The sequence below is a fragment of the Salmo salar genome, chromosome ssa14 (genome assembly GCF_905237065.1).
Source record: "Salmo salar chromosome ssa14, Ssal_v3.1, whole genome shotgun sequence".
NCBI classification, from domain to species: Eukaryota; Metazoa; Chordata; class Actinopteri; order Salmoniformes; family Salmonidae; genus Salmo; species Salmo salar.
The window spans coordinates 81,918,339-81,932,341 of record NC_059455.1 but is presented as its reverse complement, the minus strand read 5'-3'; the positions used below and the strand labels follow the sequence as shown (position 1 = coordinate 81,932,341).

General features: G+C 45.9%; 1 protein-coding gene across 1 annotated transcript in view; it reads left to right on the top strand.

The window, feature by feature from the left end:
* bop1 (BOP1 ribosomal biogenesis factor) overlaps positions 1 to 14,003 on the top strand; it is a 118,815-nt gene that overhangs the window by 21,523 nt on the left and 83,289 nt on the right. The window contains 1 exon segment of the mRNA XM_014142741.2: positions 2,583 to 2,744. Coding sequence (XP_013998216.2) covers positions 2,583 to 2,744 — 162 coding nt within the window.

Genomic DNA, 14,003 nt, shown 5'->3' with positions numbered 1-14,003 from the left:
TGGAGGGGGGGGCATTGTTCCCCACTCCAGCTTTTTAATCCATCCAGGCCCTGACTGAGAACCTGTGGTTTTCTTTTCTTTTTTTCCACTCTTCCCCCTGTTCCTGGACTCTTGTGATTTAAGGATCTGGGCCTTCAGCACACCAGGCAGAAGTTAATGTGGCTGCTGGAGGCTTTATGGTCCCTGGGAGAGTCCCCTGGTGCAGCGGTCGGACGCAGCCAGCTCACTCTGATCCGGCCAGCTCTGCTGTCGGCCGGCCGCTTGGTCCGCGCTCTCGGCGTGTGAGTGGGTGTGAGATGGAGATGAAATGGGGTTAGGGTGGAGGAAGGGGGAGATTAAGACTAGGGGGGGCTCATCTTACAGTAACCAGGAAGGATTTGCTCCTCATGCACCCACGCAGGAGCTCTGGTCTGCAGATGCGTCTGGTCCACTTCCACCAAGGGTGACACACACGTCTCCTCCAGCCGTTAAATGTTTGGAGAGGCGGAGGGTTGTGAGGGCAGGGATCAAATTGAGGGTACACTGGGCGGAATGGTATCCCCTTGTTAACAAAAAGGACACGCACATCCCCATCACTTGATTTTGTCCATGAATACACTTACCACTCCTCTCTGCTAACACAACTCCCACCCCTGTTATCTTTTGACAATTTGCCCTGGGCTCTGTGTGAGGGTTGTGTACCAGAGAAGTTCACTCCAGGATGACCCCTCTCTCTGGTTGGAGGTGCTGCAGCAGGCAAAGCCAGGTACTGGGAGCCTAGGTGGGCTTATCGTTTGGGTTTTGCTCCCAATTAAGTGGAAGTGTGAACGGCCCAGCGAATGGCTTCTGACGGATTCATTCAGGCTTCACCCTATAACTCAGATTTTAGTTTCACAGTGATTTCAGAGGAAACAGTGCGGTAATGGGGAACCTGGGGCCCGCCTGCGTCCGCCTCGGAGCGGAACCCATTGCTGGGAGCCAACAGACGTTAAAAACAAGTTGTTGGCCAATGTGTGGAGGCTGACAGAGTGTGTCTGAACGCCTGTGTGTTGGCGTAGATGTGGGTGTGTGAATGTGCTCAGAACAGAAGGCCCTCAGGAGATTTGAGCCGGAGATTATGAATTTGACCGATTTTTATCAATAACGCTATGGTAAACTGACACATTGTGGGTGTCAAGATGTCACTACTTGGAGAATTTGTGGCATTATTTATGGGGCAACGGAATGGTCCTTGCCTTTTGGCTTCTTCTCCTGACTGACCCCGTGCAGTGCCTTCCTGTCCTCAGCCTCTCTCCTGACTGACCCCGTGCAGTGCCTTCCCGTCCTCAGCTGCTCTCTCCCACACTTCATCCTCGTCAGCGGTTGTGGTCAAATGGGCTCCGGACCAGGCTCAGCTGGAAGTCCAGTCCACTGCTGGTTTTCAAGCTGCGTGATCCACTCTGCGAGCCTTTCTCTTTTGGCTGTTCCGTCGTACATCATCTGGACATGTAATCTGTCGTGGGCTCTTGCTCTCTCTCCCTTCTGTCGCTCTCTTTTTCTCTCCATCTCTCACTGTCTCTCCCTCCACTCCTGCCCCACAACACTCCCCATCCCTGTTATAGTAAACAGATTGGCCAGGTCATCCCTCCCCCACAGACCTTTAGTGTAGTGAGGAAGCTTTACTCTTCCGTCTAGTCTTTTTTAAATGATTTTTACGTTTTGACTTGTGTTGTGGAGTAAACAAGCTTCCATTTTGGCTTTCCTAAACTGCCACCTCTGCAAACCTCACTTTACCTTGTTTGTTCAGTTCAGGGGGAGGCTACAGCAGAGAACTCTGGTCTGACTGGAGTCTCCTGGGCGGCGAAAGTCATTCAGTATTAAAACTGGGCCCAGGCAGCTCTGTCTTGATGGGGATTTAACTAGGCATCAGGGAGGAAGTGTTTCACTTAGAGCTGCATGCCAAAAGATACCGGGACACACAGGAGGCATAAATCATAGCAGGTTACTCACCTGCCCGTCTCTGCCTCTAGGGGGATGAGCATGCAGCCTCAAAGAACTTCTCTTCCTCCCTCTATCCATCCCTGCCTCCCTTGTTTCCCTCTATCCCCTGGTTCCCGTAAAGAGAGCTTTTGACGGCTCTGCCTCTGTGACTGATGGCTCACAGTAAAGCACGTCCAGTGGTGGGTCCTTGCAGCCTTTTATCCTAACCGTCCTTCCACTCACACAGGATGTGCCGTTCTGGTGCCTGCTCCTCTGTGGAGTGTGTGTGTGTGTGTTATGCAGAGGAAGCTGTGTACTGAATGCAATAAATAAATGGGAATCCTAAAAGAAACTGTCACTGTGCCATATAGGACATAAAACGATCAATCGTCCCTTCAAGTCGGCGACGAGTTTTATTTCCTAAACAGCTTTTATTTTACTTAAAGGTCAAAGTTGATTGGCTGTCACACATCAGTTTTATAACCCCTTAGATAATTAGAAAGATGTTATTTTAGCATCCGCAAGGTTCTTTACCTTTTTTTGTCGACCATTAAAAATTGACCAGAACTTGAACACATGCAGATCAACATGTTGTGAACAGTGTTCTCTAATATACATTCCTTGGTGTCTTGTTTTCATATTAGCAGCAAGGCGAAAAAACTGCATCAAAGGAGAAGAGGAAGTTGAAGAAAGGGAAGGGAGGTGCCATCGATGGCAGAGGAGAGAAGGGACTGACCACCACCTTCCAGAAATTGGCCACTGCCCAGCAGGGGGACGAGTATGAACATGACACCTCCGATGAAGAGGTAAGGTTTAACGTCAGTTGACTCGATACCCAATCATAGAAATGCTGCTGAGACAAACCTAAATTTGTTTTGTTCCAGTGGGCATCCTTTTTATTTGACTAGTCATTTGACTAGCACTTCTTGTAGATTTATTTGGATGCCTAACAAATTGTGGATTTAGCATGGAAATAAGATTTGCACTCATCAAGGACATGATGTGCTGTTCCTTACCTACCCAGTCCAGAGTTAGTTAGGAGGTTGGAGTAATGTGCTGTATCAGAACCCTCATATGTATTAATTGTTTGTATGACTATTTGGTCCATGAAATGTGAACAGCTACATATCCACCAGTCAGAATACACACACATTTTCTATTGGACTATTCATGGGTTGCACGTTGCATCACAATATTGTTTTGAACTTTTGTTTTAGGACTGATGTCCAACTGAACATTCTACTAAATGCATCCTCATTGGGGGCTGATGAATTGGTCTAAAGTTTTATTACTGTGGCTTCTAAAGAAGGCAAATAATTAGTAGGAAAACCTTTTGTCATAATTTTGATGTTGCTAGATTGACTTTAGATGCAGTATAACGTTAGCTAGCTAAGATTGAGGGGTGACTTCCAGATTTTAGCTGGCTAATGTTAGCATTGCTAGCTATTTTTGAGTAACTTTTCTTACCATTGCCATTTATCTAAGGTACATTTCACAACGTGATGATGGAAAAGTTGTTTCCTACTAAATATGTGCCAACTTTAGCAATGACATCGTATTCCCAAGCCCCTATAGTGTAATTTAGATGAGTCAATCGCCCCCATTCTACTTTTGAGCATTGATATGGCTGTGGCGCTTTGATAACAATGGCAAAGACGCGACCAAGTGACGGATTTGCAACCCATGAATACTCCAGAAATAAGCAGCCCTCTGTTTGAGGCTCTAACAGAATGCAAAAGAACTAGGGGTAAATGTATTGAATGAATGGGTTTAGCACATTGTAGTGAAACATGCACACTAACCACCATACATTGTTGTAGCTACAGTACAAGGGTACACTCCTGCTATAGTGTTTCCCTATTATACTGCTGTTCTGTTCCCTGCAGTCTGGTGAACATGTTCTCCAGTCTGTAGACAGTCAGAGACACTAAACAGATTGGCTTTCACTCGCTCCTCATAAATGGGTTGAAATAGCAGACAGACACGGTGCTTTTATGGTGTTGCTTTTCAAGTCCGCTCAGAAGCAGCGAATGATGTAGTCGTGTGCTTCATGCCACCGTAACTGAGCAGGAGATCTGCAGGACGGAGAGGTCGTTTTTGGGGGGGTTATTGGCATGTTGGACTATTAAAGCATTGTTTTTGTACTCTGCTATTTAATTTACAGGGTCCATTGAGATGTGTTGAACCCTGCTGCCGTGTGGTTTAGATATTTTGCCAGGCCATACAACTTAGAAACCATCAGCCATCCAAAACTGATTTTGGCAATTGGCTCTGGGATGAGAAATATGTTGTAGCTAGTGAAGGGCCGTATTGTTCTTGGGAAGGGATTTGCTTTTAAAAGAGAGGGAGGTGGGTTAAATGCCCTGTGAAATAATATAGTACACAACTGGAATCATAACTGCTTACTTTATTTAGTTTCTAAAGAGACTTCAGCAGAACTTTGAAGAGCTAAGGGAGTTTAAGAGACCAGTGGCTTGTTTAAACGGAAGAGTTTTAGATTCAAGTCACTTCCTCCATAGTGTTGGGCATCCATGTGTGAGAGCAGGGGCCCACTGGTGTCTATGGTGGTTCTATGACTCGGGTCAGAGAGAGGTAGAACTAGATATTATCACGGTACTTAGGTGCCGATACGATATATTCCAAACATATTTCTCACCATACGTCTGCTGCAAAGGGACAAGAAAGACTCATGTGAAAACAAGTTTTGATCAGTCGTTGAAATAAGTGCTGAAAACTAACTAGCTCACTATTTAAACAGAAGATTGAGAATAAACTATAAAGGAAAAATACTGGAGTTTTGGTGCAGGTACAGCCGACTACTATTACTAAAGTAATATTGCGATATATCGTCAAAAATAATATCCTGATATGTATCTGTATCAATTTTATAAACTCAGCCAAAAAAGAAATGTCCACTCACTGTCAACTGCGTTTATTTTCAGCAAACTTAACATGTGTAAATATTTGTATGAACATAACAAGATTCAACAACTGAGACAAAGTGAACAAGTTCCACAGACATGTGACTAACAGAAATTGAATAATGTGTCCCTGAACAAAGGGGGGGGGGGGGGTGTCAAAGGTAACAGTCAGTATCTGGTGTGGCCACCAGCTGCATTAAGTACTGCAGTGCATCTCCTCCTCATGGACTGTACCAGATTTGCCAGTTCTTGCTGTGAGATGTTACCCCACTCTTGCACCAAGGCACCTGCAAGTTCCCGGACATTTCTGGGGGGAGTGGCCCTAGCCCTCACCCTACGATCCAACAGGTCCTAGACGTGCTCAATGGGATTGAGATCCGGGCTCTTTGCTGGCCATGACAGAACACTGACATTCCTGTCTTGCAGGAAATCACGCACAGAACAAGCAGTATGGCTGGTGGCATTGTCATGCAGGAGGGTCATGTCAGGATGAGCCTGCAGGAAGGGTACCACATGAGGGAGGAGGATGTCTCCCCTGTAACGCACAGCTTTGAGATTGCCTGCAATGATAACCAGCTCAGTCCGATGATGCTGTGACACACCGCCCCAGACCATGACGGACCCTCCACCTCCAAATTGATCCCGCTCCAGAGTACAGGCCTCGGTGTAACGCTCATTCCTTTGACGATAAACGTGAATCTGACCATCACCCCCGGTGAGACAAAACTGCGACTCGTCAGTGAAGAGCACTTTTTTTCCAGTCCTGTCTGGTCCAGCGACGGTGGGTTTGTGCCCATAGGCGACGTTGTTGCCTGTGATGTCTGGTGTAGATCTGCCTTACAACAGGCCTACAAGCCCTCAGTCCAGCCTCTCTCAGCCTATTGCGGACAGTCTGAGCACTGATGGAGGGATTGTGCGTTCCTGGTGTAACTCAGGCAGTTGTTGTTGCCATCCTGTACCTGACACAAACAACAACACAGAGTTACACATGGAATAAACAAACATACAGTCAATAATACAATAGAGAAAGTCTATACAGTGTGTGCAAATTAGGTAGGATAAGCGGGGTGAGGCAATAAATAGGCCATAGTGGCGAAATTATGACAGTATGGCAAATTAAACACTGGGGTGATAGATGTGCAGAAAATGAGTGTGCAAGTAGCGGTACTGGGGTGCAAAGGAGCAAAATAAATCAAATAAATAACAATATGGTGATGAGGTAGTTGGATGGGCTATTTACAGATTGGCTATGTACAGGTGCAGTGATCTGTGAGCTGCTCTGACAGCTGGTGCTTAAAGCTAGTGAGGGAGATATGAGTCAACAGCTTCAGTGATTTTTGCAGTTCGTTCCTGTCATTGGCAGCAGAGAACTGGAAGGAAAGGCGGCCGAAGGAGGAATTGGCTTTGGGGGTGACCAGTGAAATGTACCTGCTGGAGCGCGTGCTGCGGTTGGGTGCTGCTATGGTGACCAATGAGATGAGATAAGGCTGGGCTTTACCTAGCAATGACCTATAGATGACCAGTGAGTTTGGCGATGGATATGAAGCGAGGGCCAGCCAGCGAGAGCATACAGGTCGCAGTGGTGGGTAGTATATGGGGCTTTGGTGACAAAAGGATAGCACTGTGATAGACTGCATCCAATTTTCCGAGTAGAGTGTTGGAGGCTATTTTGTAAATGAACTCACCGAAGTCAAGGATTGGTAGGATAGTCAGTTTTACTAGGGTATGTATTGCAGCATGAGTGAAGGATGCTGTGAAATAGTAAGCCGATTCTAGATTTAATTTTGGATTGGAGATGCTTAAAACTTCTTATGGACCAAATCCCGTTAACGGGATCGATTTGACAACATCCGGTGACATGGCAGAGCGCCAAATTCAAATTAAATTATTCAAAATATTTAACTTTCATACAATCACAAGTGCAATACACCAAATTAAAGCTTTACTTCTTGTTAATCCAGCCACCATATCAGATTCCAAAAAGGCTTTACGGCGAAAGCAAACCATGCTATTATCTGAGGACAGCACCCTATCAAACAAACACAGACAATCGTATTTCAACCCGCTAGGCGCGACACAAAACTCAGAAATAACGATATAATTCATGCCTTACCTTTGACGAGCTTCTTCTGTTGGCACTCCAATATGTCCCATAAACATCACAAATGGTCCTTTTGTTCGATTAATTCCGTCGTTATATATCAAAAATGTCAATTTATTTGGCACGTTTGATCCAGAAAACACCGGTTGCAACTCGCGCAACATGACTACAAAATATCTCATAAGTTACTTGTAATCTTTGTCCAAACATTTCGAACATCTTTCCTAATACAACTTTAGGTATTTTTTAACGTAAATAATCGCAAAAATTTAAGACGGGATAAACTGCGTTCAATACAGGACGAAAGCAAAGTGGAGCGTGCCTTCAGGTTGTGCGCCTCTAACAAACAGTACACTTTACTCAACCCTCGTTCTGAACGGCAATACTTCTTCATTACACAAAGGAAAAACCTCAACCAATTTCTAAAGACTGTTGACATCCAGTGGAAGCGATAGGAACTACAAGCAAGTGCCTTTAGAAATCTAGATCTCCATAGAAAACCATTGAAAAGAGTGTGACCCCAAATTATTTTTTCCCTGGTTGGTTTGTCCTCGGGGTTTCGCCTGCCAAATAAGTTCTGTTATTCTCAGACATCATTCAAACTGTTTTAGAAACTTCAGAGTGCTTTCTATCCAAATCTACTAATATGCATATCCTAGCTTCTGGGCCTGAGTAGCAGGCAGTTTACTTTGGGCACGCTTTTCATCTGGACGTGAAAATACCGCCCCCTAGCCTAGTACTGGGCGGAGCGCGGATAGTGGTGACTATTTAAGTCTGAAGGCCTGGAGATAAAAGCTGTTTCTCAGTCTTTCGGAAGGAGTGTTTACAGTCTAACCAGACACCTAGGTATTTGAAGTTGTCCACATATTCTAAGTCAGAACCGTCCAGAGTAGTGATGGTGGGTAAGTGTGGTCAGTGATCGGTTGAAGAGCATGCATTTAGTTTTGCTTGCATTTAAGAGCAGTTGGAGGCCACGGAAGGAGAGTTGTATGGCATTAAAGCTCGTCTGGAGGTTAGTTAACACAGTGTCCAAAGAATGGCCAGAAGTATACAGAATTGTGTCGTCTGCGTAGAGGTGGATCAGAGACTCACCAGCAGCAAGAGCGGCATCATTGATGTATACAGAGAAAAGAGGTGGCCCGAGGATTGAACCCTGTGGCACCCCCATAGAGACAGCTAGAGGTCCGGACAACAGGCCCTCCGATTTGACACAGTGAACTGTATCAGAGAAGTAGTTGGTGAACCAGGTTAGGCAATCGTTTGAGAAACCAAGGTTGTTGAGTCTGCCGATAAGGCTATGGTGATTGACAGAGTCAATCCTTGGCCAGGTCGATGAATACAGCTGCAGAGTATTGTTTGTTATTGATGGCAGTTATGATATCGTTTAGTACCTTGAGCGTGGCTGAGGTGCGCACCCATGACCAGCTCGGAAACCAGATTGCATAGCGGAGAAGGTACGTTGGGATTCGATATGGTCGGTGATCTGTTTAACTTGGCTTTCGAAGACCTTAGAAAGGCAGGGTAGGATAGATATAGGTCTGTAGCAGTTTGGGTCTAGAGTGTCTCCCCCTTTGAAGAGGGAGATGACCGCGGCAGCTTTCCAATCTTTGGGGATCTCAGACGATACGGAAGAGATTGAACAAGCTAGTAATAAGGGTTGCAACAATTTCGGTGGATAATGTTAGGAAGAGAGGGTCCAGATTGTCTAGCCCTGCTGATTTGTAGGATTCCAGATTTTGCAACTCTTTCAGAACATCAGCTATCTGGATTTGGGTGAAGGATAAATGGGGAGGCTTGGGCAAGTTGCAGTGAGGGCTGCAGGCCTGTTGACCGGGGTCGGGGTAGGCAGGTGGAAAGCATGGCCAGCCGTAGAAAAATGCTTATTGAAATTCTCAATTATTGCAGATTGATCGGTGGTGAGTGTTTCCTAGCCTCAGTGCAATGGGCAGCTGGGAGGATGTGCTCTTATTCTCCATGGACTTTACAGTGTCCCAGAACTTTTTGGAGTTAGTGCTACAGGATTGCCATTTCTGTTAGAAAAAGCTAGCCTTAGCTAGCTACAGAAGTCAACAAATGAGAGCGCCTGGAGAATGGCAGTGGAGCTAGGCACTGCAGGACCTGGATTAACCTCCACATCACCAGAGGAACAGAGGAGGAGTAGGCTAAGGGTATGGCTAAAGGCTAAAAGATCTGGTCGTCTAGTACGTTCAGAACAGAGAGTAAAAGGAGCAGATTTCTGGGCATGGTAGAATAGATTCAAGGCATAATATACAGACAAGGGTATGGTAGGATGTGAATACAGTGGGGGTAAACCTGTGCATAGAGTGACAATGAAAGAGATAGTCTCTAGAAATATCATTTAAACCAGGTGATGTCACCGCATGTGTGGGAGGTGGAACTAAGTTGTTAACTAAGGCGTATTGAGCAGGGCTGGAGGCTCTACAGTGAAATAAGGCAATAATTACTAACCAAAATAGCAATAGACAAGGCATATTGACGTTAGGGAGAGGCATGTGTAGCCAAGTGATCATAGGAGTCCAGTGAGTGGCTTCAGGCAGCTAGCGGGCCGGGGCTAGCAAGCTAGCAGAAGGGCCTTTGAGGGACGTCGCGACGGAAGAAAGTCTGTTGTGGCCCCCTCGTGCTGTTACGTCGGCAGACGGATCAGCAGGGCTCCGTGTGGTAAACCAGGCCAATTGGTAAAATAGGTATAGTGGCCAAAGAATTTGTCCGATGGGCCTCTTAAGCTAACAGTCCGATGTGCTCCAGACAGCTAGCGGGCCGCGGCTAGCGGATGGGCATTCAGGGGACGTCGCGACGGAGGAGCCAGTTGAGAGACGAATCACATCGGGTGTCCCGTTGTGATGGGTTGATGGGGGTCCAGGCCAGTCGGCAAAATAGGTATTGAAGCCCAAGGAGTGGCTGATGGACCTCTATGGCTAGCCGGGAGATTGGCCTTGCAGATGGGTCTAGCAAAGCTAGCTCCTGGCTAATTGGTTCTTGCTTCGGGACAGAGACGCTAGCCAGGAGTGGCCACTCGGCTATCAGCTAGTGAACTGCGATGATCCAGGTGGGGGGGAAGGAAAAAGGTTGAGTGTCCTAGTGTTTAGTGTCCTAAGTTTTCATAACTGTGACCTTAATTGCCTACCATCTGTAAGCTGTTAGTGTCTTAACGACCGTTCCACAGGTGCATGTTCATGAATTGTTTATGGTTCATTGAACAAGCATGGGAAACAGTGTTTAAACACTTTACAATGAAGATCTGTGAAGTTATTTGGATTTTTATGAATTATCTTTGAAAGACAGGGTCCTGAAAAAGAGATGTTTCTTTTTTTTGCTGAGTTTATATACACTGCTCAAAAAAATAAAGGGAACACTTAAACAACACAATGTAACTCCAAGTCAATCACACTTCTGTGAAATCAAACTGTCCACTTAGGAAGCAACACTGATTGACAATACATTTCACATGCTGTTGTGCAAATGGAATAGACAACAGGTGGAAATTATAGGCAATTAGCGAGACACCCCCAATAAAGGAGTGTTTCGGCAGGTGGTGACCACAGACCACTTCTCAGTTCTTATGCTTCCTGGCTGATGTTTTGGTCACTTTTGAATGCTGGCGGTGCTTTCACTCTAGTGGTAGCATGAGACGGAGTCTACAACCCACACAAGTGGCTCAGGTAGTACAGCTCATCCAGGATGGCACACCAATGCGAGCTGTGGCAAGAAGGTTTGCTGTGTCTGTCAGCGTAGTGTCCAGAGCATGGAGGTGCTACCAGGAGACAGGCCAGTACATCAGGAGACGTGGAGGAGGCCGTAGGAGGGCAACAACCCAGCAGCAGGACCGCTACCTCCGCCTTTGTGCAAGGAGGAGCACTGCCAGAGCCCTGCAAAATGACCTCCAGTAGGCCACAAATGTGCATGTGTCTGCTCAAACGGTCAGAAACAGACTCCTTGAGGGTGGTATGAGGGCCCGACGTCCACAGGTTGGTTTTGCTTACAGCCCAACACCGTGTAGGACGTTTGGCATTTGCCAGAAAACACCAAGATTGGCAAATTCGCCACTGGCGCCCTGTGCTCTTCACAGATGAAGCAGGTTCACACTGAGCATGTGACAGACGTGACAGAGTCTGGAGACGCCGTGGAGAACGTTCTGCTGCCTGCAACATCCTCCAGCATGACCGGTTTGGCGGTGGGTCAGTCATGGTGTGGGGTGGCATTTCTTTGGGGGGCCGCACAGCCCTCCATGTGCTCGCCAGAGGTAGCCTGACTGCCATTAGGTACCGAGATGAGATCCTCAGACCCCTTGTGAGACCATATGCTGGTGCGATTGGCCCTGGGTTCCTCCTAATGCAAGACAATGTTAAACCTCATGTGGCTGGAGTGTGTCAGCAATTCCTGCAAGAGGAAGGCATTGATGCTACGGACTGGCCCGCCCGTTCCCCAGACCTGAATCCAATTGAGCACATCTGGGACATCATGTCTCGCTCCATCCACCAACGCCACGTTGCACCACAGACTGTCCAGGAGTTGGCGGATGCTTTAGTCCAGGTCTGGGAGGAGATCCCTCAGGAGACCATCCGCCACCTCATCAGGAACATGCCCAGGCATTGTAGGGAGGTCATACAGGCACGTGGAGGCCACACACACTACTGAGCCTCATTTTGACTTGTTTTAAGGACATTACATCAAAGTTGGATCAGCCTGTAGTGTGGTTTTCCACTTTCATTTTGAGTGTGACTCCAAATCCAGACCTCCATGGGTTGATAAATTGGATTTCCATTGATTATTTTTGTGTGATTTTGTTGTCAGCACATTCAACTATGTAAAGAAAAAAGTATTTAATAAGATTATTTCATTCATTCAGATCTAGGATGTGTTATTTTAGTGTTCCCTTTATTTTTTTGAGCAGTATATTTTGTCCCATCACTACAGCAGTAGTTCTCAACATATTTTTGAACTGTGGCACTCCTTGATTGGGAAAAAAAAAACTCTGCGGCACACCAGCAATGTCCCTATTAATTTTTGTGTTAATGACCTCTGATACATACTGCAAATCTATCTGTGACCAACATTTTTTAAATAGTTCAAATAAACCCTAATGAATCTATTTTCATAGTTCCTTACTCATGATGATTTATTTGTGTTCCCCTTTTAAGAGTGTCCTGTGAATCTGCACTAGACAGAAAAATAAATGTAGCTCTGGTGAAATAGGTCTTGATGTTTGAATGATTTGGGCTGTAGACGGTGAAAAAGGTATTTTATGTTTGAACGATTTGGGCTATAGTCAAGCGGTTTTCTGCATTCTAAAGGTGCAACCACAGACACAAAGACATGCTCCATTTGTTTCTAATAAGGCAGAGGCTGTGGTACAGCTAAGCCTAACAAGACTTGCCTGTGCTAATGGTTCTCACAGCAAGGTAAAATTGGACAAATGATTTTGCTTGTGATGTCCCAACTCCAATGATGCAAATGTAACGACAGCCTGAGCGCATTAGACTTGAAACAACGATACATGTTACGTGGGCCTCAGGAGGCGGCAGAGCGAGCACGCCCCCATCCATATCGCCGGGGCCGCAGTGGAGAGGGCAAAAAGCTTCAACTTCTTTGACGAGTACGTCACTGACAACCTGAAATGTTCCATTATTCCATCCAGGAGACAGAAGAAATTTGGCTTGGCCGCTAAGACCCTCGCAAACTACAGATGCACCATTCAGAGTATCCTGTCGGGCTGTATCACCGCCTGGGATGGCAATTGCACCGTCCACAACCACAGGGCCCTCCAGGACATCTACAGCACCCGGTGTCACAGGAAGGCCAAGAAGATCATCAAGGACCTCAGCCACCCGAGCCACAGCCTGTTCACCCTGCTACCATCTAGAAGGTGGAGACAGTACAGGTGCATCAAAGCTGGGACTGAAAGACTGAGAAACAGCTTCTATCTCCAGGCCTTCAGACTGTTTAATAGTCACCATTAGCCAGGCTCCGCCCAGTACCCTGCCCTGACCTTAGTCACTGTTACCATTCTGTACTCTACCCTGCACCTTAGAGACTGCTGCCCTATGTACATAGTCATTGAACACTGGTCACTTTAATAATGTTTACATACTTCATATGTGTATATACTGTATTCTAGTCAAGGCTCACATTATAACTACTGTTATATGCACAATTTTTGTTAATATATTGTCTATACACGCCATCATATACATATACACTGAGTGTACAAAACATTATGAACACCTTCCTAATATTGAGTTGCACCCCCTTTTGCCCTCAGTCTCAATTCATTGAGCATTAACTCCACAACGTGTCAAAAGCGTTCCACAGGGATGCTGGCCCATGTTGACTCCAATGCTTCCCACAGTTGTGTCAAGTTGGCTGGATGTCCTTTGAGTGCTGGAACATTCTTGATATACACATGAAACTGATGAGCATGAAAAACCCAGCAGCGTTGCACTTCTTGACACAAACCGGTGTGCCTGGCTCCTACTAATACCCTGTTCAAAGGGACTTCAAATATTTTGTCTTGCCCATTCACCCTCTGAATGGCACAAATACACAATCTGTCTCAAGGCTTAAAAATCATTATTTAATTATTTAATCCCGTCTCCTTCCCTTCATCTACAATGATTGAAGTGGATTTAACAAGTGACATCAATAAGCGATCATAGCGTTCACCTGGTCATTCTGTCATGGAAAGAGCAGGTGTTCTAAATGTTTTGTACGCTCCGTGCATATTTATGTTCTGGACTCTGACATTGCTCGTTCTTAACTCCTTTTATACATTTTTTTTTCTAGGTTTGCACTGTTGGTGCAAGAACCATAGGCATTTCAACATAGGCTATTATCAGAGGGGCACTGGTGCTTCAAGTTCATATTCCATTCGCATTCCACAGGTCACATTTAAAACTGAGTGGTCAAAAGACTTACCATGATTAGGAACATTTCCTCTGCACAACTGTGTTCCTCAAGGCACTCTGGGTGAAAACCAGTGCACTAAAGAATAGGATAGGTAAGAGGAAAGGGAGGTGTGGGGAGGA